Genomic DNA, 23,637 nt, shown 5'->3' with positions numbered 1-23,637 from the left:
TTCTGTTGTTATTGTTAAATTAATCAAACTAAATAGCAATGCATTTCCAATATGCTGTTGTCAGCCATCTGCAGCTCTAATATTTTATATTGAAGCTTAAAAAAAAACCTTAATCTTACTAAGAGCATTTTCTTTAGAGCATTTTACCATTAAAGTAAAAAAAAAAAGTATTGGCTGCTTCCAAAAGTTCCTGAAAATTAAATTGTGAAGGGGAAAGCGTTAACATGGCATCCTTTGTATAATGACTCATGCCTGAACCGCTACTAAGATATATGTAAGTGGGAGGAGGTTTCCACGTGCACATGCCTAGCTGGATAAAGAATTACATGTGCACAAAATGATTAAAGTACATGTGATACTTTAATCTAATTCAATGGGTGATAATTAATTCTAAAAGCCAGCATCCTACTGATCATCTGTTCATTAGTAAAAGCTGAAATTTGGATTCTGTCTTCTTATTAACTATTGTTTGTCTTAACAAGATAGTCTTTTTTAAAAAGAAAAAAAGAAAAAGAAATAAATTGGATCCAGAGTTGTGAAGAGCAGAACACTACAATCCTGATAGTTGGAAAGATGAAAGATTATTTTCACTGATGTACCTTCCCTAATGCTGCCTACTATGCACCCACTATTCCACTATTCTTTAGGATTGTGAGCTAGGCATCACTGAATGCTTTAGCAAAGGTATCAGTATAATCCACTATCTTGATTTCTTCTACTAATCGAAGAAGCCTGTTCATGCAATATGTGAATGAAGACTCAGTCATTCAGGCCAAAGTGCCTGAAGTTTGAATGAAGTTGCTTGAATGAGCAACTGCTCACAAAAGGCCAGTGTAGAATCAAACCTTGTCTACACAGCCTGTTATCATCGTTAAGCAAACGGTGTTGGAAAACATGTGTGTTTACATGCTAACTTTGATTCATTATTTATTTTGCACACTACTTTTAGCTCTTCTGCCTCAATCTGGCGATTATCAACTTTAGATTCCTGTGGAAAATGCTAATGGAGGTTCCGTAGATCAATCAATCCAGTTATTTAGTATTCTCCATGCCTATATAAAATAAGGAGGAGAATACTTCTATTGTGATTTTCAAGAAAAGCTTTGGGCTTTTCTGGGATTCAATTTGCTTTACTACCGGTTCTGTGGGTGTGGCTTGGTGGGCGTGGCTTGTTGGGCGTGGTAGGGGAAGGATACTGCAAAATCCCCATTCCCACCCCACTAACCTGCTTTCCAGATCTGTTCTCCTGTTCAGGGCAACAAAAGAAGATCAGCTGGGAGGCAGCAGGAACATGGCAGCCTATTTGCCGAGTTCTCAGAACTACTCAAAATTTCCACTACCGGTTCTCCAGAACCTGTCAGAACTGGCTGAATATCATCCCTGGTGCAGACACACACCTGTCTGCAATTCATTAAAGTGGGGTTCCCCTCCTCCCCCCAACTTCTTTGTGAATGTAAAGAAAAAAGTTGCAGTTCCTTTAAGAATCTTACTACTCTTAATGAGTTGATTATTTTAAGCTGCAGCATCTAAAGCAGACCTGAACGTTTTACAGCCTGTAGACCACATTAGCCTTTTGACTGTCCCAGTCCAGACCCCCCCCCCCGGGGGAGAGGGGGAGTCAAGGTGACTATGAGAGGCAGTGAGGAGGAAGAATGGGAGCAATAGCGATTCACAACAGTTCCAGTTTCTCATGTGGCCCCTTGGGAAAATTAATTGCGTCCCACTGATCCAGTGGTGGGTTTCAAAAATTGTTGGAACCTACTCTGTGGGTGTGGCCTCCTTTGTGGGAGTGGCTTGCTGCCCATGTGACCAGATATTAAATTATGAATTAGTACTTAGGTCGGTTCCAAGTAGCTATTCAGAAACTCTGGCATTGAAGCATGCAAGTCTTAAAGCTGTCAAGTTACAAGATCTTTGCCAGTGGTGGGTTTCAAAAAAATTTGGAACCTCTTCTGTAGGTGTGGCCTGCTTTCCGGGTCCACTGGTGGAACCTCTTCTAACCGGTTCTACCGAATAGGTGCGAACTGGTAGGAACCCACCTCTGCATTGATCTGAAGAGAGGCTGTTTTAATGGCAGCAACAAAGAGCCATGTGTGTGAAGGGCCCAAAGTCATAATATAAAGAGAAAACAAATGTGATAGAACCATGATACTAAATAAGTGAATAGTAGGGATTTTCTATTTGTTTATGTTATTGATGTGGGAGAATTGAGGAAGTGTTTAAACAATACCATCCATTTTCTGCACTCAGGTCACAGAAATTCAAGCTATAAGAGTTCGGGAACTCACACTATTTCCAAATCACTGAAGCTTATGGTTATGACTATTATTTCATCAGTCATTTCTAAATAAATTCTAAACTTACTGCTTCTAAACTGTCTAGTGGGGATCCTACCTTTGAATAATTCTAATTCAATGGAATCAAATGCACTTTTTGTAAAGGATTCTGTGGTGAGCCCAATGTGATCTTCTAACCGGAGAATAATACCCTCTTTGTTTGGTGGCATTAGTCATCGTCATTCTAAATATAGCATTTGATTTTTATACAAATATGTGTTCCTATCTTTATCCTAAAGATAGCATATCAGTATATTTGACTGTAAGGACTGGGATATAGATTTCTAACAATGACATTTTAAAAAGGATCCATCGCACCTTTAGGATAATACTTTTCCCAGAGTGGCTTTCAATTGATATAAATATTAGTAAGTAAAATATAATATACTGTATATTATGTAATTATATTCAGCTGAGGTAAGAGTCTGCCTAAACAAGCTGAGGCCAGGGCATCTTGCAGTCATAAGTATCCATTTTATATTTTGAAAAGCTGTGCCAGGCAACATGCATGCTTTTTCATCTGTGTTATCCTCTGTAGAAATTCACCTCACGCATAGATTTTGATTATGGAGTCAGCTTACTTCCCAAATGTGCTTATAAACAAATTGCAGTCATATTTTTCACTTAGGTTTATCTTACCATTGACCTATACATTTTACAACACTGGTGCCAGGGAATAAGAAAAGAGTTCTTAAAAACTCCCCCCCCCCCACTTTTTTTGGGGCTAAGTATCTTAACTTAACGATATTTAAGTTCTTAAGGATCAGAAGTAATCTACAATTAAAACCTTCCCTCCTTTTCTCTTAACTCTCTAGTATAGCATTAACAACTAGGCCTACTCTAACATTATGGTAATTTTAATTGCTCCTCTAGTTTATTAGATGGATGGATGGATGGATGGGTGGGTGGGTGGGTGGGTGGGTGGGTAGGTAGGTAGGTAGGTAGGTAGGTAGGTAGGTAGGTAGGTAGGTAGGTAGGTAGGTAGATAGATAGATAGATAGATAGATAGATAGATAGATAGATAGATAGATAGATAGATAGATAGATAGATAGATAGATGATAGATAAATAGATAGATGATAGATAGATAGATAGATAGATAGATAGATAGATAGATAGATAGATAGATAGATAGATAGATGATAGATGGATAGATGATAGATAGATGATAGATAGATAGATAGATAGATAGATAGATAGATGATAGATAGATAGATAGATAGATAGATAGATAGATAGATAGATAGATAGATAGATAGATAGATAGATAGATAGATAGATGATAGATGATAGATAGATAGATGATAGATAGATAGATAGATAGATAGATAGATAGATAGACAGATAGATAGATGATAGATAGATAGATGATAGATAGATGATAGATAGATAGATAGATAGATAGATAGATAGATAGATGATAGATAGATGATAGATAGATAGATAGATAAATAGATAAATAGATAGATGATAGATAAATAGATAGATGATAGATAGATAGATAGATAGATAGATGATTGATAGATAGATAGATAGATAGATAGATAGATAGATAGATGATAGATAGATAAATAGATAGATGATAGAGAGAGAGAGACAGACAGACAGACAGACAGACAGATGATAGATAGATGATAGATAGATAGATAGATAGATAGATAGATAGATAGATAGATAGATGATAGATAGATAGATAGATAGAGATAGATAGATAGATAGATAGATAGATAGATAGATAGATAGATAGATAGATGATAGATAGATAGATAGATGATAGATAGATAGATAGATAGATGATAGATAGATAGATGATAGATAGATAGATAGATAGATAGATAGATAGATAGATTGATAGATAGATAGATGATAGATAGATAGATGATAGATGATAGATAGATAGATGATAGATGATAGATAGATAGATAGATAGATAGATAGATAGATAGATAGATAGATAGATAGATAGATAGATAGATAGATATCCTGCTTTTAAAGTAATGCCTAACCTTCTAATTGTGATACATTTTTGTTTTATCTTCTCCTTATGAGCCAAGGAGTCATATCCTTATGTTAATCCGTATGTTAATGCAAGGAAATGCTGGAGCTATACTAGCTTTGTTTTGTTCCAAAGAAACACAAAAGAAGAAGTTAACCCCAAATCTGTCGAATCTGTTCCAAGGTGAAATTATTCACTGAGCAGAAGGAAGACTTCAGCCCTGCTGAAAATGAACATATTTGTAATCTGTCAATACCTGGATAAGCCATCACCTGTGAATTCTATTTATACCCTGTGCTAAGTTCCAAAGAAGTATAAAATAAATGTAACAGGAATCAACGAATTATATCCAGCTATTTCAGAGATAATGGGACCAAATATCGTGAGCTATCTTTAACTGGAATGCCAGCCTGCTCACAGCTAAACTCTCACAAGTAATTTCGTGATACTCCCAGAGATGTGGGCACTCAGAGGCAATGCTCATGTTTTACCCATCTGTTCTTGACCCTCCTAAATATGTCCACTAAATTATATATATATATATCCAATCTATTCCAAAGCTGTGCAGTGCTTGAAGCTGTGCGGGACCTCTCACTTTCGCAGAGATCTGTGTCAAGCTGCTTCAGTAAGCACTACACTCTCATTTCTAGATGCAAAGCACAGGGCTGTGAAAGTTGGGGAAAGTGCAGAGAAGAGAAACTAGCATTATTAACAGCCTGGAGACTAAAACATCTGAAGATTAAAACTTATGGCAGTTGCAGGAACTGGGTATGGCTAGTCTAGACAAAAGAAGGACAAGGTGACATGATAACAGTATTCCAGTATTTGAAGGGCTGCCACGAAGAAGGGGGGGGGGGTGTCAACTTATTTTCCAAAGCACCAGAAGGCAGGACAAGAAACGATGGATGGAAACAAATCAAGGAGAGAAGCAACTTGGAATGAAGGAGAAACTTCCTAACTGTGAGAACTATCAACCAATGAAACAGCTCGCCATCAGAAGTTGTTGGAGATGTGATTGTGTTGATGCTACATATTACCATATACGGTGGACTTGCAAAAAGGTTAAAGCATTTTGGATAAAAATATGGTGGATTATGCAAAATATTTTTAAAAAGAGGATAAAGTTTACCCCTCAGTTATTCTTGTTAGGTATGACTACTGATTGTACTCTTATAGAGACTAATCTGATTTTGAACCTAACAACGGCAGCGAGATTGTTGGTGGCGCAATACTGGAAGAAGGAAGAGCCGAGGTGGCGCAGTGGTTAGGGTGCAGTACTGCAGGCCACTTCAGCTGACTGCTATCTGCAGTTCAGCGGTTCAAATCTCACCGGCTCAAGGTTGACTCAGCCTTCCATCCTTCCGAGGTGGGTGAAATGAGGACCCAGACTGTGGGGGCAATATGCTGACTCTGTAAACCGCTTAGAGAGGGCTGAAAGCCCTATGAAGCAGTATATAAATCTAACTGCTATTGCTATAAGATTTGCCTACTATTCAAGAATGGACATTAAAAGTAACAAACTTAGCAGAGATGGCTAAAATATCAGCATATCTTAAGGATCATTCAGATGAGAAATACAAACTGGAGTGGAGAAGATGGATTGACTATATTCAAAATAAATAGGGGACTAAAAAAATTCCAGATAGCTTATGATTGAAAAAGCAAGGAATGATATAATTTGTTTATAGTTAGCTTAACAAAAGAGGAGTTAAAGCACAAATGAAAGATGAAGCCAAGTTTCTTTTAGTTTATTTTAGAATATGATTGTTAAAGATTTATACCCTGCATTTGCTCTGGAAAGTCGGGAGGGGAGGTTGGGAGGGGAGATGGATTTGGGGGGGAGGGGAGAGGGAGGTAAATATTTGTAAAAGCTTTTTAAAATTTTCAATTAAAAAAAGAAGTTATGGGTGCTTCATCACAGGAGGTTTTTAAGAAAAAACTGGAGAGCCACCTGTCTGAAATGGTATAGGATCTCCTACTTGAGCAGGGGATTGGACTAGAAGACCTCCCCAGTCCCCAGTTGCTTCCAGCTCTATTCTGATTGATTGAGCATACATGATTTCATTTCAAGTCTTTGCCTGAACTTGTAAGGCAGAGCTGGAAGTGAAGCAAAGATGCACAGGCCTCAGACAGATTCACTAAAACCCACTGAATTCAAATGCCTTTTACAAAACCCTCCACTATTTTTCTCTCATCTGTACTCACCTCAAACTATGAGTACAGGATTACATATTCTGCAATATTTCCTCTCTCCTGTCTGACAAGCAATCCAGTGACGATATTCTCCTGCCCTTGAATTATTACTTCCTTCAAATATTCCAGTCAAAATGTTATTTTTTATTCTTTCCAATCCAACACATTTCGGAAAGAAAGAGCACCAAAGGGATTGGCATTGAGGGGGAGAGTTGTCAGATTTAAACACGGGCTGGATCTGACCTGGGCTATGGAGAAATGAATTTTAAAAAATCTTAAATTTCCCCACACTTTATCCCTACAGCAGAGGCAATGGGCATTAGCTTAATATGCTTCCAACTGATCCATTCTTAAGCTTCCCTCCCTTCCTTCTGACCAAGAGCACTGTCATTATTAAAAAGTGGAAAGAATCCAGAGACTATGCTGTAGAGAGCCGAGGTGGCGCAGTGGTTAAATGCAGCACTGCAGGCTACTTCAGCTGACTGCAGTTCTGCAGTTCGGCTGTTCAAATCTCACCGGCTCAGGGTTGACTCAGCCTTCCATACTTCTGAGGTGGGTAAAATGAGGACCCGGATTGTTGTTGGGGGCAATATGCTGACTCTGTAAACCACTTAGAGAGGGCTGAAAGCCCTATGAAGCTGTATATAAGTCTAACTGCTATTGCTATAGATGCTTTTAATAACCTTGTTTGAAATCTATAATTTCCTAAACTTCTGGAAAGGGGCTCTGCAGGATTAACATCCAAATGGAACAGGAATTTGCCTTTCCATAAATTCTAGAGCAGAATCAGCAAACATATTTCACAAATTGGAAACACCTGTGGCACTTCTCGGATTGACATCTATTATAGAAGTCAAATCACATTTAATTGATTAAACTTGCATACATTTGTGTACATGAGATCTCAGAGAACGTATTTTTGAGGTGAGATGTCCCTTTCTCTTTTAGAGAAAGCTGGCAAATCACATATTATTATTATGTTCTGTTTTTATATTTTAAAAAAATAACCAATTATATTTAAAAAGCATGTTGCCTGAGGCACTTTTAAAAAAACTAATTACGAATATCTTAAAGAGTTGTTTGATTGAAGGTTATAGGATTGTCTCACTGTGCCCACAAATCTGTGCAGCTCCAAACTCAAGTCAAAAGTTAAAAAAAAAAACCTTCTTCCTATGGGCCATAAGCATGTCATATCCAACTAATTTTATCTCCATCCATTCCACACTTTTTGACTCCAGCTGTGTTAGGTGGAAAGGCAATGGCTGGTCCAAAGTTACTTAGCTGAGTAGGGATATGAACCCTCCCACATTTATCCTGAGCTGAGGTGGCGCAGTGGTTAGAGTGGAGTACTGCAGGCCACTTCAGCTGACTGCTAGCTGCAGTTCTGCGGTTCAAATCTCACCGGCTCAAGGTTGACTCAGCCTTCCATCCTTCCGAGGTGGGTGAAATGAGGACCCAGATTGTGGGGGCGATATGCTGACTCTGTAAACCGCTTAGAGAGGGCTGAAAGCCCTATGAAGCGGTATATGTCTAACTGCTATTGCTATTGCTATTGCTATCCTAAGTTCTTACTCCAGTGTTCTCTACTCTGACTCTCAATATTATCAGTTGTGTTGAGATGGAATTTATCTGATAAAGTTAGCACAAATTCTCAGAACACCCACACATTCATGAAGCAGTATTATAACACTAAAATTTCAATCACAGTAATGCAAATGTAAGCAGATATCCTCACCGAGCAAGCTCTCTATCCCAAAATAACAAGATTGGAGACAGTTTTTTAAAAGAAACAAACATTCGTTATTATCAGCTGAATGGTCCATGTCATAGTAATAATTAAGTAGGGATTTGTGGAATACATTTCCCTCCTATGTGTTGAATGGTTAACTACAGGGCTGTTCTGCAGGAGTATGAGGAGCCATTCTTGTCACAGTTATTGAAAATGCAGCCAGAATCTTCACAACCCTACAGGAAGCAGCATGATTAGGATCTGAAGCCACAGATCTATGCTTGTATGGAAGAAATGGCTGGATTTAAAAGGAGCTTATGGAAAAGAAACTTAAATGGAACAAAAGGCCTAAAGGGAGTTTGCATGAGTTTCTTGGAAACTAGATGGTAAATACTGCCTAATCGTCAGTGTAAAAGAGAATATTCAATGGCCGCATTGAATCTCTCACCCTGTTAACACTGTTTAAAACTCAGCGGTAGAAATTTGGAATTCTGTAGCCTAAATTCTAATAGGCTAAACTGGGGAAATGTGTTGATACAAAAGGATGCTCTCTATTTCAAGAATGCAGGAATCGCTTGCAAAAAGAACCCGTAACACTAGGCCCTTGTACACTAGCAAACACTGCCTTACTCAGTAGGAGGAAATCAATTGTCTTTCCGTTTGGATTATATGAAGTGTTAGGGTGGGTGGGGGGGGATTTGATCCCCAAAAGCTGTTTTAGAGCATGCAGAGGGTGTGTGTGTGATTGTGACTCTAGTAGCTGCAACTGCTTAAATTAGCCACATGCAGCTGCTTTGAAGAATTGCAAATAGGTACCAGGTTCACATCCCTACATGCTCCAAAGGATCCTTTTAAAATGAAATCTGAAGCATAGCACACACCATTTGCAAAAATTATAAATGTGTCTTTATAGTTATGGATTATCTATGCCAGCATGTACCAATTTACCATTATGCAAATGTACATATATTCCTTAGACTTTTTTTTTTTCATGATGATTTTTCTCTTTTCCATTGATGCGGTAGCCCAAAATTCACCAAACTTTCTGGTTTTGTGGACCGGGGGTGGTGGTGGAGAGGATTCCATGTGAGTGGCAGGTATGCACACATGCCACTCACACAAATGTAGTCTGTGCGCACTTGCTCACCCGCTGCATTGTGCAAATGGAAATGCGTGCATGAGCTCATACACCACTTCCACAGCCTGGTTCCTAACAGGGTCATGGCCCAGTAGTAGACCGCAGCTCAGAGGTTAGGGCCTGTTGTAGCCTACATCCAAGGCTACAGTGCTAGACTAGTTGCTACCATGCTACTTGCACTGAGTACTAATCTGACTATGGCCTAAGGCTGTCCAGCATCTTGGGCAAAAAATTTCCCCCTATCCATCTAAGTATAGATTCAATGTGGTCTCCAGCACATGCCAAATATGTTGTAGTGCTTTTCTTGTTCCTGGTCTTGTATTCCCTTCCTTATTATAAAGAAACCAATTGTCTTTCTGTTTGAATTATATAAAGTATTAGGGTGGGGGTGGATTTGATCCCAAAAGGCTGTTTTAAAGCATGCACAGGGGTGCGTGTGAGACTGTGGCTCTCGTAGCTGCAACATTTATTTAGTTCGCCATACATTTTACTTAGGCATAAATGCCCATAAATGCTCAGAAAAAATGTGTGTTTACCCATTTGTGCGTGTCTACAAATGCATGGAAGAGAGAGAGTGAAAAAGAAACGGATTAATAGAATAAGCCTCTTCAACTATGTACAAGATCAACCAGATGTGCCAGCTCTAAAATGAAGACAGAAGAGGTGACATCTGGAGCCCTGGAAAATTCTGGAAAGCCAATGTGGCTGCCAATCCTATTTAATTTCCGTTTAGTTTTAGTCTTAAAATCCCTTTGATCCAGCCACTCCTATGTTGTCATTCTAGGCTGCTTGCATACAAACAGATGACACAAGTTTACACAAAATGGCACAAAAACATCTATGATTATATAGACAAATTACATGCATGGATGCAAATGAAATAAGTTGTGCGCATTGTCCAAACTGCTTTGGTAACAATGGAATATTGGTGGTCTGGCATAAAAGAATTTGTCTGTTGCAGCCACAGCCTACAGAATGAAGGTCTGGAAAATCAAGGGTTGTTTTTATAGTGACAAGTATTCAGAACCAGCATTTGCCCATATTCAGAGAAAAGCTTTGTTGAAATGTGGGTTTGACACTTTAGAAACATTTTTCCTCCATTTATTTATGGCTGCTTTTCCAAAAGGCTCTAAAGATGTGGTTTTGTCAGCAGGGCCTGTGGGCTTCAAATGGAGATGGAGTTGATCAAGTGCTTGGCTTGATTGGGTTGCTGCTGCCATGGGTGGTTGGGGGGGAGTGTGGTTTTTATGTTATGGAGTTTTAATGTTGTGAGCTGCCTAGAGTCACCTGTTGTGAGAGTTCGGTGGCCATATAGCTTTGTTTGATAAATGCAAAAATAAATAGATGAAGGAGGAAATTGAGAACAATTTCACCAGGGTTTTGTTGGTTTGTGTGTTTGTTTTTTGCAATTGCTTAGCACCTAGCGAAGAAAAAGAAGCAAAAGAACAAGAGATCAAATTAGAAGGAAAAAAAATATGTAAGAAAGAAAACAAATCTAGTCCTTTAACACTATTCTTTGTCTTCATGAAATCTGAGACCACATTCCACGACATGCTGGGCTGTAAACTTTAGTTAGCAACTAAAGTTGCACTGTATATTCATGTTATTTATTATGTTTTTATACGACCTTTATTACTTTGATAAGTAACGTGAGGCAGCAAATATACATAATCCTTAGCCTCTATCTCTGAATCAATCTGTAACTGTTTTGAACATACAGTGTCCTTTAAGCCTTACAGGGCTACAACCTTGATCCTTCTAACCTGAATTCTATACCTTGTGGTTCTTATAAATTAGAGTTATCCAGATTAAAGGGATCAAAACGATTGTTTTGAAGGATCAAAGGGATCAACAAGGCTGCTAATCAAAATCTTCAGTAAAAAAACAGTGCCTGGGGAGGATAACAATGGTGCTCTGCATGAACTCACTAACAAAAGAATTGTGCTCGTTAGAAATATATTATTGGAACTTTAAAAAAAATTAAAAGTAATACAAACCAACATAAAGTAAGGGATTAAAGAAAAAGGAAAGAGAAAAGAATTAAAGACAAATAGAAAAGAAAAGGAACATAACAAAAAAGTGGCTTTTGATATTCCTTCCAGCAGTTGGAAAGAACAATTATATTTTAACCTCTCTCTCTAAAGTTACATCATAATACTTTTCTTTCTCTCTATCTAACCATCCTAGCTGTAAATCACAAGTTCGTTTTAGCAGGACATCATTGAGTTAAAGAAATCCAGTCTGATTCTGATAACTTTCATGAGAATATTCATCCGTTTGGAATTTCCTTTATATTCAATTCATAAAAATGTATGTTTTGCTTACCTGTAACTGTACATTGTTCCTCATCACATTTATTTATACTAGCCTGTAAGAATAACAGGTCTATAGTTACTCAATTAGTTGAGTAGAACTGATGAAAATCCCATTGTGAGTTTCTGCACAATTTCAACTTCACTAGATACGGTTGCATTCCTATTTATTGGTCAAGTCTTAAATTATTATATTGACACAATATTATGTCTAAAGGATTATATCACTCACAACTAATTATTGTGAGTTTTCTGGCACAGTGTTCAGAATTGAAGAAGAAGAATAACACACCCAGGATTAAATAACAACACTGATCCTTCCTCTATCTGTTCTCTATGCTGCTTGTAATATAACATGAACATATTACAGTTCTATGATCAGTTATGAGCTTGTAGAAGAAACTGACTAAATTGTTTAAATTTTAATTATCTTCATATATATCCTGAAATTCATTTACTTCAAGATAGTAAATTACAGCAGGCTAATTTTAGGAGGAAGAGGAGGAAGAAGAAGAAGAGGAGCAGGAGGAGGAGGAGGAATGGGAGATTTAGAAACTGATTTGACTCTCTCACTCTCTATTCTTCTGTTTCTCATTCCCACATACATGTAACTTTCATCAATACCAAAACTTCAAACCTTTCTGAAGATAAGCCGAGGTGGTGCAGTGATTAAATGCAGCACTGCAGGCTACTTCAGCTGACTGCAGTTCTGCAGTTCAGCTGTTCAAATCTCACCGGCTCAAGTTTGACTCAGCCTTCCCTCCTTCCGAGGTGGGTAAAATGAGGACCCGGATTGTTGGGGGCAATATGCTGACTCTGTAAACCACTTAGAGAGGGCTGAAAGCCCTATGAAGCGGTATATAAGTCTAACTGCTATTGCTATTGCTATAAGGCTACATATGTTATTACAGCATGTGCATGGAATAACAATGCCATACTTCAGTTTATGTTACAGCAAGCAGTAAGTCTCATGGCCAAATAATTGTCCCTTGAAGTGTACAACTTTCTTAATCTGGACTCATCTGAACAAACTCATCTGAACAAACCATTGTCATTGCCTAACATTTCTCAATTCCAGAGAAAGCTACCTTCAGTCAGAAGAAACAAAACTGCTGCCATCAAATGAATCTACAATGTAATTAAAAATCAGTCTTCACTCTGGAGCTTCATGTTTTTTGCGTAGTCTCATGGGTAGCTAGTATCTTCTCCTGCAAGGTGTGCCTTTTGACACCACTGTCAATCCAGAACTTTTACTCTCCTGTGGATGCCAGGATCATAGTGTCCATAACATAACATAAATTTAACAGGTTAAATTTAACAGGTCAGTTACTCAAGAAGATGATTCGGTTTCAGCCCTTTTCCTTCTCTCATCTTTTTCCTGGGGTTTGGAAAAAAGCGTACAGTTAATCATCAAACAGAGAAGAAAATTGTCTATGGCACTTGGATGTGCCAATGTCTAATAATGAATGCATTTCCCAAATCATCTTGAGGTTGAAAATCAAGATGATTAAAGCTATTCTGGCTTCTCTTTTATATGCCATGCATTTTTTTAAAAAAGCACGGTTGTTGCTGAAACACGACACCCTTTTAGTTTTTGAGGGAGGGGGGAGTACGTTTCGCGAAAAAGGATCTTGCAGTTCTTGCTATGAGAGTCTAAGGGAGAGAACAAGCCACTGGAAACTTTTAAGTCTGAGATTCTGCACCCCACTGAGACATTTGCCTTTCATGGAGGACTTGAAATACAACCCATTTTAAATGCTACCCTTTCCTATGCTGCACCGTAGGCAAAGCCCCCCTATTGATAGGAATAATTTTACTTCACTCTCACTGGGCAAAGTATTTCTTCATCGCCTTCCTCCTAAAGACTACACGAGGAAAAGCATTGTCTCCTATTGCTACAGAGTGCTGGGAAAACACTGTGGTTCTTTTACTCTGCAAACTACAGCCCAGCCACCTCAACTCTTGAATGCAGGCCAGCATAATGGAGCCATTCGCATTCTGTGCTCTGTTTATACAAAATATTGCAACTTAATAAACCAACATTTCTCTCTCTCTCTCTCTGTGAGAATGTACATGTCTGAATAAAACTCAGTTCCATTTTAACAGAGGTGTAGTACATGCACAAATACTGTAGGTGATTCAAATACAATTCAAAGCATGATCAGTACGCTTTTAATAATCCAAATGATTGGAACGTTGATATTTCACTTGGACATTTTGGTTTAGTTTTTTCTAGTGTTTTAGTTCCTTTAACGGAAAACTGATTTTATTTGATTTTATTTGATTATATTTATATGCCGCCCTTTTCCCCCCGAAGGGGACTCAGGGCGGCTCACAATTCAAATCAGGGAAGGGGGGGTACAGACAAAAAATTAAAAAACGAAACATAACAATGCATAATTTAAAAACACACAACAGTCATACCATTCGAGACGGGGGCAACAGCTCTTTAGCCCCAGGCCTGTCAGAACAGCCAGGTTTTAAGGGCTTTGCGGAAGGCCTGGAGGGTGGTGAGGGTTCGAATCTCCACGGGGAGCTCGTTCCAGAGGGTCGGAGCAGCCACAGAGAAGGCTCTCCTCCGGGTAGTCGCCAGTCGACACTGGCCGGCGGATGGAATTCGGAGGAGGCCTAATCTGTGGGATCTAATCGGTCTAGTGGAGGTGATTGGCAGCAGGCGGTCTCTCAAGTACCCAGGTCTGTTTGATGTTGAAAGAAAAAAAAAATGGACATAGTATAAGTTCTATCTGAGTAAATAAAATTAAACCCCACTGATTTTAATGGCACTTATTGTTAGGTTTATGTGGAAAATTCCATCTATAGCCTTTATAAAATGTATTGAACGAATTACAAATTGTAGATATTCATTCCGGTTATCTGTCCAGAGCTTGTGTGTGTGTGTGTGTGTGTGTGTGTGTGTGTGTGTGTGTGTGTGAGAGAGAGAGAGAGAGAGAGAGAGAGAGAGAGAGAGAGGGAGGGAGGGAGAGAGGGAGGAAGGGAGAGAGAGAGAGAGAGAGAGAGATTAGTTGTGTTTGCTTATTTAATTCAATCTGGACAAGGAGCTTATTTCCTTCCTTGGGAGAAAGTTCATATGGTTGATTAAGTCAACTCTCCATTGACTGATGGAGAAAAGCTATCACAAAAAGTTTTGGAAATTCCTTTGAGAAAAAATCCAGGATTGAGTTAGAAGCTTTTTTTTTCCCCCTGGCAAAGAGAAGGAGATCCAGACCCAAATAAATGAACTACAAAAAACTGGAGTGGCAACAAGTACAATCATTGTTGTGGCTACAGAAAAAAAGTTCTTTTATGTGTGTACTTCTCCGACTGTGTTGTGAACAGGAAAAGTTCAAAGCTAACAGATGGCATTGTTTGGAATTCTGATGGTTTGGGAATATCAGTTTGAGGATAGGAGCTGCAGAACAAAAGAAGCTTGCTGAAAATAACTTTTAAAAGTTCAGTGTGTGTGTGTGTTTATGTGTAGAAAGAAAAGTTCTTATTAAATAAGCAACTTTTAGGGTTTTTCTATGTATGAATTTTTGGTGTTTACTATCTGAGTACTCACTAAGAAAAGCAATATTTCTTCTTTATTACTGATAACTACACTGCACGTAGGAGTGTATTTCAAATATATTTACAAGGGATAAAATCAGAATGTGCACTTTTAGTCTTTTTGTTTTTAAGTCTTCACCTTTATGCTTTCAGAAGTAGCTGCCTTCTGGGTTTGATCTGAATGGATCTTATCTATTCACAACTTTAATAACTGTAATAATTGAATGGATACTTTTGTTTGTTTCTTCTTCAAAGTATTTTCTTTATGTGGGCAACTTTTTATATTGCACAGCACAAAAAAAGGACAATATGCTACTATGAAAAAATAATTAAACTTGAAAATTAGCAACAGTAAAGGGAAATACAACTCCGTGGCCAGCTCTGAAGATCAATGCAAATACAACTTCTCTGCATTGGTTCTTTTCGTGATTCTTATTCCTGTCTCTGCCTGTAAATGAAAATAATCCACTTAGAAATTGAGGGCAACAGATCCTTTCCTCTGCCATTGAATCTCAGAATTTACAGAAAGAGGTTGGTTGTAAATCCTTAATCGTCAAAGTCGATAAGAATGATGTCCCTAATTTCAGGAGGATTAACATGCAGCTGTTGTATGAAGAATGATTGTGCTAAACATTAAGCAAAATCCTCAATATGAATTCTCAAATTAGTCTGTCACTGTAATCATAGCTGGGCACAAAACGCCTTTCAAAATTTAATTTTATATTTGTGAGCAAAAAAAAGAAAACCCTGCATAAACAATTTCTTAAATTTGTGTGTGTGTGTGTGGATTGGATTGGATTTATTACATTTATATGCCGCCCTTTTCCCTGAAGGGGACTCAGGGCGGCTCACAATTCAGTCAGGGAAGGGGGTACAGACAGGGGATAAAAAGACGAACATAACAATACACAATTTAAAACACACAACAACCATACCATTCGAGGAGGGGGGCAAAAGCTCTTTAGCCCCAGGCCTGTCGGAATAGCCAGGTTTTAAGGGCTTTGCGGAAGGCCTGGAGGGTGGTGAGGGTTCGAATCTCCACGGGGAGTTCGTTCCAGAGGGTCGGAGCAGCCACAGAGAAGGCTCTCCTCCGGGTAGTCGCCAGTCGGCATTGGCCGGCGGATGGAATTTGGAGGAGGCCTAATCTGTGGGATCTGATCGGTCTATTGGAGGTAATTGGCAGCAGGCGGTCTCTCAAGTACCCAGGTCTGTGTGTGTCTGTGTGTGTCTGTCTGTCTGATCTCACCTCATCTGATCTGATAATTTTTAAAGAGTAGGATGTTCCCTTGGCAATGACTGATACATCACTAATGAAAAGGTCCCCAGAGAGAGAGACTTTTGCTTGGCATTAATGGAAGTGAGGCAATTGTAGAGGGTTGATCAAATAATGAAAGCAGGATACTCACACCCAGATCATTTGGTTGCCTTGTGACTCAATTAGTGTAAGACTTCCATTATATTTTCTCTGAAATACTTTATTTTCAATGATTCACTAGGCCAGATTTTCTGTCATTTAACTAAATGAGACTGGTAGGAAAGAAAAACATGCTAGGATTTTTTTTTCTGCCTAGCATTAGTAATCAGTATGACTTCAGCAAAGTAGTGTTTCTCTCAACTATAAAAGCAATGGATGGAAAAGTATTGGGGGGGAGATGACTTATGCTTACTCCAAAGGTTTTCTATTTTTTTACAGCAATGCCTCTCAACCTTAGCAGTTTTGAGAGGGGTGGACTTCAACTCCCAGAATTCCCCAGCTAGCAACACTGGCTGAGGAATTCTGGGAGTTGAAATCCATCCCTCTTAGAGTCGCCAAGATTGAAAAGCATCTCTGATGCTTATCCAATTGTGAAACACACAATTGAGAAAAAGCACCATGGGGAATTTCTGCAATAAGATACTGTACACAGTCGATGAGTCAGTTATTGACTATGCAAGAGAGTGATTAAGGTGTAGTGATTAAGGTGCTCGCCTAGAAACCAAAAGATTGTGAATTCTAGTTCCATCTTAGGCATGAAAACCCAGCTGAGTCACCTTGGGCCAATTACTCCCTCTCCACCCAACTCATCTTGCAGGATTGTTGCTGTGGGGAAAATAGTGGGAAGGAGTATTGTGTGTGTTTGCCATCTGGAGTTACTTATAAAGACAGGATAGTAGGTAAGGTAAGGTAAGGTAAGTAAATAAGTAAGTAAGTAAGTAAATCTCCAAACCATTATCAAAAAAAGTTAATACAGCATTGCAGAACAGAGAATTTTAAATGGACATTTTTTTTCATGCATCAGGTCATCTGGCCATTCAGAAGTTGTTGAATTACAATTTCCAGCCACCCAACTTGAATCATGGATAGCGAAAGATTCTGAGAGTTGTGGTTCAGCAACATGAACCATAGTTCAGAAGTTGTGAGTGCTCCAACACTGAAGGTTTTGAAGAAGAGATTGGACAATCATTTGTCTGAAATGGTATAGGACAGGGGTCGGCAAACGTACACACTCAAAGAGGCATTTGGACCCATTTCCCACAGAAAAGAAAACACCGGGAGCCACAAAGGTCCTAACCGGAAGCCCCCTGTGCCATTCTGGAGCTGACCGGAAGTTCAGTTCCCTCTCTACCTGTCATAACCGAAAGCCCTATCAATTGTGGAAACAACTGAAAAACCCTCCCCTTGCCATAGAGTCTTCTCCTGGCGCACTGTGATTCTCTCCCTTCCCCCCACCAGAACTCCCTTCCCCCCATCAAAACTGTGGCGCTGACTGGTGACGGAGCCGCAGCAGAGGGAGGAAAGAGCCACATGCGACTCCAGAGCCACATTTTGCTGATCCTAGGTATAGGGTTTCCTGCTTGAACAGGAGCTTGGACTAGAAGACCTCCAAGGTCCCTTTCAGCCTTGTTATTCTGTTAACATCTTGAAGGCGACGGATCACACATTACTCCAAACTATTTTGCTACTTCCTTATGACTTTCACCATTATCCCATCAGAAATGCTTGTTTTGAAACTTAGTTCTTAAACAATTCTAAACTTGTCTCCTTTTATATGTTGCCTTGCTGCAACCTTATGTATTTTGAATAAATATGTATGTCTGTGCCTGAATGTGTCTGTGTGTAAGTAAGTAAGTAAGTAAGTAAGATCTTTATTATGGTCAAAGACCAACAAATGTGTCTGTATGAATAATATCAAAATACATTTGTAATGTTTATGAGTATTTTATATTTAATATGCATTGCTAGATTTTCGTTGTACATGGCGAGAAGGCATGGTCTTACACTTAGGCTGCTTGCAGTTTCGTCGCTTTTTGTGCTTGAGCTTAGGAAGTCAAGCACATGATATAATTAGATCTGAAGCTGATTTAGGACTGCAGAAAATGAAACACTGGAGAAATGCTTATCTTTTTTATTTAGAAAAAAATGAACAAGCTGTTAAGAACTCTTTTGTCTCTGAATGCATAACAAGCAACTCCTAGCACAACACCAGGCTACAAGAGTTATCTAATGCATCCATGCTATGGCTGCCCAGTCTTGCATTGATATGTTTCTTTGACTTTTTCCTACTGAAGCCATCAATTTGGAAAAGTTCTGTTTTGATTTCAGTGACCTTTAAGTTAATTCATTGTGCAGGTTACAGTGTTGATAATGCTTGCAATCATTGGCTGGAATGATGAATAGTTCTATAATGCAAGCGGTAATAGTACATAATTGGGGCAAACAGAGGTGGTCATAACTATAGTCAAAATAGCAATAGCAATAGCAGTTAGATTTATATACCGCTTCATAGGGCTTTCAGCCCTCTCTAAGCTGTTTACAGAGTCAGCATATCGCCCCCAAAGTCTGGCTCCTCATTTCACCCACCTCGGAAGGATGGAAGGCTGAGTCAACCTTGAGCCGGTGAGATTTGAACCGCCAAACTGCAGATAGCAGTCAGCTGAAGTGGCCTGCAGTACTGCACTCTAACCACTGCGCCACCTTGATGATGGTGCTACCTGCATAAGAGACAGGCAAAGCTTGGATCACACCTTTGTGGACACCATCTTGAATGGTTTGGTTGGTCAAACCTTGCAGATCCCTCTATAAATATGGCTTGCTTTTACCAATTCAGCCACAGTTCTGTTTGATTCAGTTAGTGTCACTGATTGTAGTACTCTAAACAGAAAAGGGAATATTTGCTGTGCCAGGAAATGCATGTTGATGGACAAGGCCTGGGCTTTTCAACATCTTATGCTAAATTGTGGCATCCCAACATCTCCCTCTCTTTATATCCACCAAAAAAAATATGTGAATATATTTACCATTTTAAGTGCAACCTCATATTGCAGGTAACTGATATGCCTTGGAAATGAAAGCAGTGCATGATCAGATTCTAATAACAGATTTCTATGTTGTAACATAAAACAGACTTCCCATGCTATAACATATTCTGCACAGGGATTCTGTACTGGAAAATATATAAGCCGATTTGTGGATTAACCAACCTACACATTTTTAACCAAAATACTGTGAAAGATAAGACAACGTTTGAAATTTCCATATATTTTAATTTTCACAATTGACTTATTTGTGGGTAATCCATGGATTTTCCATTTTCATGGTATTTTGGTTAAAACGTTGAGGCTTATCTGCAAATGGACTTATACATCAGTATATTTGAGATATCAGGATACTTTAAAAAATATTACCGCACACACTCACAAATAAGTCAATCAAAAACATCAAAAAAAAATTGGGAGGGATGTATTTCGGCACTTAATATACTTGGATTATTTCTGTGGAAAGATCCTTCTCACTTATGCATACAGTAGTTTGATTAAGCCAAAATTATAGCTGAGAAAATCTTTTGTCACTTGGTTGAAAGGCTGTCAGATGACAAGTACTTGTCATGCATAGAGTCATTATTTCATAAATATTTCTTTTGTGCATTGCTTAGACTAGATAGATAGATAGATAGACAGACAATAGCTAAATACCAAAAAGATCTCTTGGCTTCGAGATTATTTAATATATATATTAAACCCAGCCTGAAGATGGCGAGTGAGACCTCGCTGAAACGTTGCCAAGACAATCTCAATATTACATGGGAGAAGACCTGAATACAACAAGGCCAGCATACCTACATCAGTGAAAATCTACGATGTGTGTGTGTGTGTGTGTGTGCGCGCGCGCGTGTGTGTGTTGCACTTGTGCTGATAAATAAATAAAGGGAGACTAGTATAGATCTATTTCAAGCTATTTAGCTCTCATCAGCTAGCCATACCCTTACAGGGATTTGAACCTGTGCTGTATTACATATTAGGCAGTTGTGTTAGCCACTAACCCACAGGCTCTCCTCCTAATATGTCCTATATCTCCTCCTCTGTGTGTGTGTGTGTGTGTGTGTGTGTGTGTGTATATGTATGTGTGTATATATGTATGTATATGTATGTGTGTGTATATATGTATATGTATGTATGTATATATGTGTGTATGTGTGTATATATATGTATGTGTATATATATGTATGTGTATATATATATGTATGTGTATGTATGTATGTATGTGTGTGTGTGCATATATATATATATATATATATATATATATATATATATATATATATATATATATATATATATATATATATATATATATATATATATATATATATATAAATAAAGTCACAACCCCTGGTATGCCCAAATATGGGAGGAAGGTCACACTTCCACTCTCTGTCTTCGGCTCGTCATAAGAGACCATCCAGACAGAAACCCAATATTTTTTACTGTTGCCTTTTTTGTTACATTTGTTATATTTGTGCTGATAAATAAATAAAGGGAGACTAGTATAGATCTATTTCAAGCTATTTAGCTCTCATCAGCTAGCCACACCCTTACTGGGAATCGAAAATAGAGCACAGGTTCGATTCCCAGTAAGGGTGTGGCTAGCTGATGAGAGCTAAATAGCTTGAAATAGATCTATACTAGTCTCCCTTTATTTATTTATCAGCACAAATATAACAAATATAACATATATATATATATATATATATATATATATATATATATATATATATATATATATATATATATATATATATATATATATATATATATATATATATATATAAATCTGAAGCAAGAAGGTTTATGTTTCCCCCAAAGTTTATACTTGAAATATATTGACATAAAAAGAATTGTTAGCTGACATTCTGTTCTGTCGCATTACTTGCAGCATGACTTGATACTAGGCAAACTGAAATCAAAAGGGGGAGTTTGAGCTCTTACAAGGCCCACTCAAATCCTTGAATAGTTACAAGATGCAAAACCAGGTGCTTATTCTTAAGGCAATCATGAACATACTTCTCTCACATAAATGTGGCAACACAGTGTTTTTTCAAAGAGCAAAGGAAGAGAGACACAGAATCTCTTTTGGTTGCAATCTTGAGAAAGGTAGAGCTGTTCCACACATTCTCTAGGCCATGGAAATAGCCTCTAGATCAGAGGTGTCAAACAGACGGCTCGAGAGCCGGATACGCCACGTGTAGGCCACGCCCACCCAGCTCCACAAAGAGGAAAAAGTCATGAAACATCATGTGGCATTGCAAATTTGACATGTGTGCTCTAGATGGATCAGAGGTGGGTTGCTGCCAGTTTGGCCTGGATCGGCTGAACCAATAATAGTGGCGGGATGCTCTGCCCACCTGCCCAGACGCTTCTGCGAATGTGCACAAGCAGAGCAAGCACAAGCGCGTAAACTGGTAGTAAAAAAAATTAGCAACCCACCTCTGAGATGAATGGTTGGCAATGTGCTCTCTTTCCCTGGGCCTCGAATTTGGGAATGGGGAGTTTCAATCTGAGATTGACTTCTTCCACATAGGGGGAAGACAGACAGACAGACAGTCTTGATGCCCCAGGGAAATTCGGGGTTTGTTGAACCTGGAGTGCATTCCAATTAACGCAGAAGTTCCATGTGTCTTTAATAGCTACAGAAAAAAGGGCACTTGTGACTTTAATTTGACAGCAAGGGCAGGGATTTGTTCTAAGGCTATGAGTCTTAAAGGGTTACAATCAGAAAATCATGTCACCACTAATAACCACAAGTTATTTGGCTAACATAGATCCCCAAATGTGGATACTATTGGTCAAAAGTGGGCACCAAAGGTGTGCGCTATTGTTCCCAGGCAAATGTGAGCCAGTTGACAGGTGCCTTACCTATTCCACTGCTACCAGAACTAACTTGCACCTCATTCCATTGTGAAGGGAAATTTCTAAGGCCTTCCACCATCTAAACCCTCACTGCTTGTGATTTTGACTTATTAAGACAAGATGTTTCAGAGGGAAGGAATTTGACAACTGATTATCCTATAAAGGTCAATCTGGCACCATGCATAATATTCCTTTTTGAAGCTTTAGAGGCCTTCTTCCCACTCTATCACTTTATCCAAGTCCCCATTTGAAAAATATCATTTTATGAACAACTGCTGCATTTTCATTTTCTCTACCGTAAGACTATGGCTACTATTTCCAAAAACACATACGGTATTTTGGCTATAGATCTGTATGAGAATTCCTTTAGTATTATGTGTTGTCCATCTCTGGTTAAAGAACGCAGAAGCCAGACTAATGGAATGTAAACAGAGTGTAAATAGAGCCAAGGTGGCGCAGTGGTTAAATGCGGCACTGCAGGCTACTGCTAGATCAGCAGTTCAGCGGTTCAAATCTCACCGGCTCAGGGTTGACTCAGCCTTCCATCCTTCCGAGGTGGGTAAAATGAGGACCCAGATTGTTGGGGGCAATATGCTGACTCTCTGTAAACCACTTAGAGAGGGCTGAAAGCCCTATGAAGCGGTATATAAGTCTACTGCTATTGCTATAAATAAATAAATAATAAGTAAACTTTTAATTCTTCTCTCTGAGCCTTCACTACAATTCTTTTTTTTTTCCCTTTGTCTACAGAATATTTGCACCACGACCACTGCATTTTTACATTTCTTCTTCTTAGCCTCCTTTTGTTGGGTTTTAACCGAAGCGTGGCAGTCATACATGGCTGTCACTGGAAAAATTAGGACGCGGCTCATAAGGAAACGCTTTTTATGCCTTGGATGGGGTGAGCTCCTGTTATTCAGCTGATTTTTTTTCTTTTTCAGCTTAGTGTTTTTGCATGAATAACCTTTGGAATATGAATGCTTGTTTCAAGCATCTTGGCAGGTAGTAAGGAGATTGTACTGTTCCTATACTGAATATCAATACTGGAATATTGATAGAATAGCAAGCAAGCATATTATTTAATTCCATTGATTTGCTTCCAGATCTGGCTGGTAATGAATTCTCCATAGTTTACTAAAGTTTATCATACTATAACTTACTGTCTTTAGATTTTCCGTAAAGATGGTAATATGTAGACTTTTCAAAGCATAACAGTCCCTGTG

General features: G+C 38.6%; 1 protein-coding gene across 3 annotated transcripts in view; it reads left to right on the top strand.

Annotated features, from left to right (window-relative positions):
* Positions 1–23,637, top strand: part of ADGRB3 (adhesion G protein-coupled receptor B3) — a 549,324-nt gene that overhangs the window by 456,327 nt on the left and 69,360 nt on the right. For all 3 annotated transcript variants that reach the window (XM_087718921.1, XM_087718919.1, XM_087718920.1), the window contains exon 20: positions 23,165–23,315. In XM_087718921.1, coding sequence (XP_087575047.1) covers positions 23,165–23,315 — 151 coding nt within the window. The remainder of the gene's footprint in view (positions 1–23,164; positions 23,316–23,637) is intronic.

This window comes from Thamnophis sirtalis, unplaced genomic scaffold (genome assembly GCF_051295495.1).
Source record: "Thamnophis sirtalis isolate CommonGarterSnake01/CBP01778 unplaced genomic scaffold, rThaSir2_p1.2 scaffold_6, whole genome shotgun sequence".
Taxonomy (NCBI): domain Eukaryota; kingdom Metazoa; phylum Chordata; class Lepidosauria; order Squamata; family Natricidae; genus Thamnophis; species Thamnophis sirtalis.
This window is presented reverse-complemented; position numbering and strand designations above follow the sequence as displayed.